A 5,275-nucleotide genomic window follows, 5' to 3' on the forward strand; every position below is an offset into this window, starting at 1 on the left:
GCAGGAATGAACGGAGTTAAGTCTCAACGCCCGGTATGCCAGAGCGAACTGCTAACAGCTAAGCCCCCAGCACAGTGCCGTGTGGTGTTCTGGAGCTACGGGAGGGATACCCTGGGGTCAGCCAAGCGCCCCATAAGTAAATCCACCAGTAAAGAGGCTGGGGAAAAATTATTTATGGATTGTTCACTCTGAATGGAGCAAAGAGATCACTAGAAGGTTGCCGCAGGAAAAAAGGCAAAAAATAATTAATACAGACGCGAATAATGAATAAAAACATGAATAAGGAGACTACTTCTATTTCTTTGAAAAATACCTGAAAGTGAGTGATTGTAGCTCCTGCACATTTTCTCAGTTTACATAATGTCTCAGAATTTGTAACAAGTTGCTTTATATTCCAAGAGCAGTTATTACATCTTCAGCAGAAAGCAACATTTCCTGAATTTGTTCATAGAAGTAGGAAACAGTCCTTGAGGAAAGTTTGTTTAAAAATCATGATTTCTTGCACCAAACGGATCTGTCTGCCAAACTTTATGGAGATAAAGGATTTTATTTCTCCATGTAGAAACTGAGCTTAAAGGGAAGGAAAGACAAATACATTCTTTATTTTGGCAGGAAAGCATTACAATAAAAGAGTTAATGCTGTCGTATGTTCTGGTGAAAACAGAAATTCCTTTGATCTCAAAATTCTCTTCCTTTACCAAAAAAAAAAAAAAGAAGACATCTCTCGGTGTTTTTCACTACAATATGTAGTGAAGCCTTCTAAAGGAAATTGTCAATTTAAAAAATTATCCAAATAATTAGTGCTACTGTAGTATTACTGAGAATTATTTTTAAGAACACTTTTAATATTTTTTACCACATCCGCTGCAAGTGAAGAAAACACTGAATGTGCCAGAGGGAAAATTGGTAAGTTGTCAAGAGAGAAATGAAAGTTCTGGGTCTGATTTGATGTTGGAAGATATGACTGCACCTTCCTGCTCCGACACAGTTCAGAGTGGCCATGGCAAACTGCTTAAGCTCTCTTTCGGCGGGTTTCACCTTCTGAGACATCGCTCCTCACTAGTGTTTTCTTAGACACCATAGCTGTGATTTACTTCTAATTTCATAGACAAAGATGCATCACTCGGGGAAGTCTGACCTGTTAAAACATAGCCCCTCCTGCCCTCACTGTTTCAGGTGATGCAGACAAGCTCTCTGCGCGAGCATCTCAACAAAAACGATAAAGGCAAAACAGCGCCTGAGGGCTAGGAACTTCCTAGTCCTTACATCTTTAATTCTATTAATATTAATTAACTTAGCCAAAGCTTAGTATCATGCTTTAAGAAAAGAGGATGTCTATAGGGGGATCTATCTGTTGGTAGCTAAGGGAGATAATGAGCCTGTTCTCTAATTAGAATCCAAAGAACCCTAAGGAGCTTTTAGTTAGAGGGACAATACATATTTCTAAAAAAGTTAAAACTTTTCCAGAGGTACTCTCATATGTGCATGCATGACCTCACCTCTGGCAGCCTGAGCATGCCAGCTGCCATAGAATGAAAGAGTTTTCCTGGCGTGGATGGCTATGGTTTTACTGATCCTATGTGAAAAATAGTAGCTCTGCACTTGAGTGAGGTATTCAGTATTAAAGGGATCTACAAGATGATACAAAATACTTCTCAAAGTATTGAAGCCCATGTTGCAAAAGGACACTGACTGCTGAGAAGTGCAACTTAGATGAAAGGCCAAGAACTTGGTACCTATAAACTGATGAAATATTTGTTAAAAAAAGAACCCTATGTTTGTGGCAATGAAACTAGTGTCTGCAGGTTAAAACTTCTTTGGAAGGACTGGACACGCCAGCCAGCTACATGTTGCATAGAACTGATCAGAGCATTAAAAGTACAAAGCGTCACATTTCATATCATTCTATATTCTTGGGAGATGATTTGAATTGTGGCTTAAGATAAAAGTACTAGCAAGGCCTCTAACCTGTACTGGAGATGGGATAGCAGACTTGCAGTCAGCTGAGCACTACTGTCAGTATTTTCTTGTTTTTCATTGTGCTTACTATATAATTATACTAACGTAGCTCACAGGATTTCCAAAGCTCCCAGTTTGTGTACCTACCCATATGGTTACCCACTACCCTTCTAATGACTTCAACAAAGCACTCGAGGAAATTGATTGAAATGTGTATTGTCATGTATATGTTACACAGGGAAGATGAAAGGAAGAAAGAAGGGATGTGCCTTACCTTTAACCTTCATCTTGCTGTTCGTCTGCATCACTGGGCATGCAACTGCTGACCTAGACGACAGCGAAGAGGAGGATGTTCCAGGTAAGAGCTTACAAAAAAATGATACATAAAACTACCTCAAACCACAAAAATCACTAGATTGAAATGCAATTTAGATCTAATTCTGTACTGAGAATTTTTCTGGGAAATTCTTTTGGAAGTGGAACTAAGCTAAAACGCACTGGTTTCTAACTCAGAATCTTGCACTAAGCTCCAGCAAAATTATAATCTCTAAAGGCTTCTGTTTCCCATGCTTTTTGGAAATTCCAATCTTAATCAAGCATTGTGTCAGATATCAAGATTATTCCCTTAAAGCTCTGCTTTAGGACCCACGGAAAAGTTCAATGTTTAGGGAAAAGAACATGCAGCTGATAAACTCAGGTTTTACCCCCCCATGCAAACGGAGCAGGAACACGATGACCAGCATCGCTGACTGCTGTTACTCTGTCCTGTGCGCAGCTCTCTTCAGTCACAGTCAATTTGCAAAGTGATGCAAAAATGATGCAGTTACTACCCTAGTTGATTTTCTGGGCCTTGAAGAACCTCTTTTGTAGCTCCAAGTGATTTGATATTGCTTGATAAATAAAAACTCACCACTTTTAGAGAATTTTGTTAAGAAAAATGGTGTCAGAAGTGTGTCTGCTAGAACTGAGGACGTTCTCGGATTGCTGCCATTGTAAGATCACTGTTTACCTTCACCTCACTGAAATTAAGTAAGATGGGTCCTCCTTTCATACTGGTTATGGTGAAAGATATTTTCATATCCTCCCAACTAATGCTTTTGAGAAAGCAGAGGAGGAAAAAATACACTTTTGGAGCCATACTAAAATATTCTTCATTCCTTTGAGAAAATGGTTTAAAACTGTGATCTCTTCGTTAAGCTGCAGAGAACTGTGCAGTGGATGTTTCTCCCATTTGTCAGGCCCGATTTTGAGGTCTAACTGGGAACGCAGCAATTTTTATGTTGGCACTTTACTTAATTTCCGTGTCTTGTCTGGTTTCCATCCGGATTATTCCTCTCTATCGGGCTTTGGCAGCAGTGCTGCTTGAGATAAAAATGTTAACTGTGCACAATCGCGCTATATGACAAGTGAAACTGGAGCTTTAGGGCGGTGTCCCAATTAGTCACTACAATTTAAGATCATGCGCCATTCCGTGTTAAGCATACGCTTAGCATGGCTGAGTAGTCAAGACTGGTTAATACAGAAGAAATTTGTTTCTCTTGAGCCCTGAAGTGAATAAACGCCCGTCTTGTTTGAGGGCAAAGTCACACTTATCTTTGCTCTGCCCTGCAACTCAGTTTTATAAAAATTCTTAGCGTAAGCTTGCAGTTCATGAAGGTCAGATCATCTTGCTTGTTAAAATAACACATTTCGCTATCAGAACAAGAAATCTGGATATTTTTTTCCCCTCTATTTACTGTGTTTATAAAAGACAATAAGAAAATAATCTCAAGGAAATTAAACAGTCTTTTTATTGGGCATTATTTTATTACTGGTTATTTTACAACCAGTTATTTAAGATCATAAAACCAGTTACTGATTTAGTATGAGGAACAGTTCTGAACTTTCGGGCTCATATTTCAAAGTTAAAAAAAAAAGTCAAATGTGATACTTAGAAATTAAACTAGAACCCTGTTTTTGTGACTACTGAAGGCTCAGCTGCAGTGTTTACAAAAAAACCCCTATTTTTGCAGTACTCTGTTTCTATAAATTGATTACATTGTTCCTCATTAAAACTGTATTTGTGGTTTCTCAGAAGTGAAATTCTGGTCTCAGTGAATTTAATGTAGAAATTTGGTAGGCTGCAGTACCACTGATTGATAGGTTTTATTTTAGGAGTTAGGTGGTTATAAAACACTGACATGTTTTACCACACTATCAAACCAATTTCAAGCACTGAAGGATAAAATAAGTTGTGGGCATCCATTATTTGTGATGTCATACTTTTGAGTCACATTGGGTACAAGTGTGTTGTGAATCTATGCGGAGGAGGGGTTTTTTTTGTCTATTAGTATTTAAATTACAGTAATGATTAAGGATGCAACTCAAGGCCAATGGCATAAAAAAAGGATTCTCAGGTCGCTCTCTTCCAGCAAAACCTGTAACTTCTCCACCAATAAACAAAGGTAATAACAATATAACTAGTTTATCTAGGTTGCTCTGTAATACCTTTTGTGGTTGGGAACACTTTAGTTGATGTTCCAAACCCTGAAGAAAATGACTCAGAAGTTAAATGTTCTTTTTATTCGTATGTGAAAGTTTATCAAGAGTAATTGAGGCTGCTTAAAGAAAGGGTAGGAAACACATGGGTAGGAAAAGCACTGGAAAGTGGGTGGGTGGGAAGCTGTCAAACTGACAGAGATGGAGAGGAAAAAACCAGCTATTCATTAGTGACAAGGTGCTTAGTATTGGTATCACTTATCAAAGAGAGAGATTTACAAGAAAGCCTAGAAAGGTGACAGCATATCTTTATCAGTAAGGATAACCACAGAAACTCATAGAAGGTTGAGAACCTGTAACCTAAGCAAAACAAACCAACCAACCAAAACCCAGAAAGTATTTTACATAAAAAATCAGAAATATTCCTGACCAAATTTTCTTTTCCCGTTTTAATTTATATAGTTCTGTTCTGAAAAGCAGCTCTGCAATAATGCTGTCTTCCAGATTCATTGTGCCGTAGGTATAATACGGGCATCAGCTCACTTCCTAAATAAAAGGGTGTATATTTAACCACCAGCCCTGCAGATCAGCCTTAAGAGTCTGAAAGTCAGGTTAGTCTTTTATTACGCCTACAGCCAGGAGAAAAAGTATTGTACTGGTATTAATGTAAGAGCATTAGAGACATTATTCACCCCTTGTGGTTTTGTAGTATTACACTGCTTCCTCGTGAAGTGGTAACAGGGCTGTGCTTTGATCACGTAAGGTGCAGGTTATTAGAGCTCTCACAGTAAAGTCACTGCATGTTAGTTAACAGTGGCTGGTCCGGGCTTAAACAGCC

At 38.5% G+C, this 5,275-nt stretch overlaps 1 protein-coding gene across 1 annotated transcript in view; it reads left to right on the top strand.

The window, feature by feature from the left end:
- LOC104500464 overlaps window positions 1-5,275 on the top strand; it is a gene marked incomplete at its 3' end in the record, with an annotated part of 27,728 nt that overhangs the window by 17,695 nt on the left and 4,758 nt on the right. The window contains exon 3 of the mRNA XM_010144111.1: window positions 2,198-2,317. Coding sequence (XP_010142413.1) covers window positions 2,198-2,317 — 120 coding nt within the window. The remainder of the gene's footprint in view (window positions 1-2,197; window positions 2,318-5,275) is intronic.

The sequence above is a fragment of the Buceros rhinoceros genome, unplaced genomic scaffold (assembly GCF_000710305.1).
Source record: "Buceros rhinoceros silvestris isolate BGI_N320 unplaced genomic scaffold, ASM71030v1 scaffold16829, whole genome shotgun sequence".
Lineage (NCBI taxonomy): Eukaryota > Metazoa > Chordata > Aves > Bucerotiformes > Bucerotidae > Buceros > Buceros rhinoceros.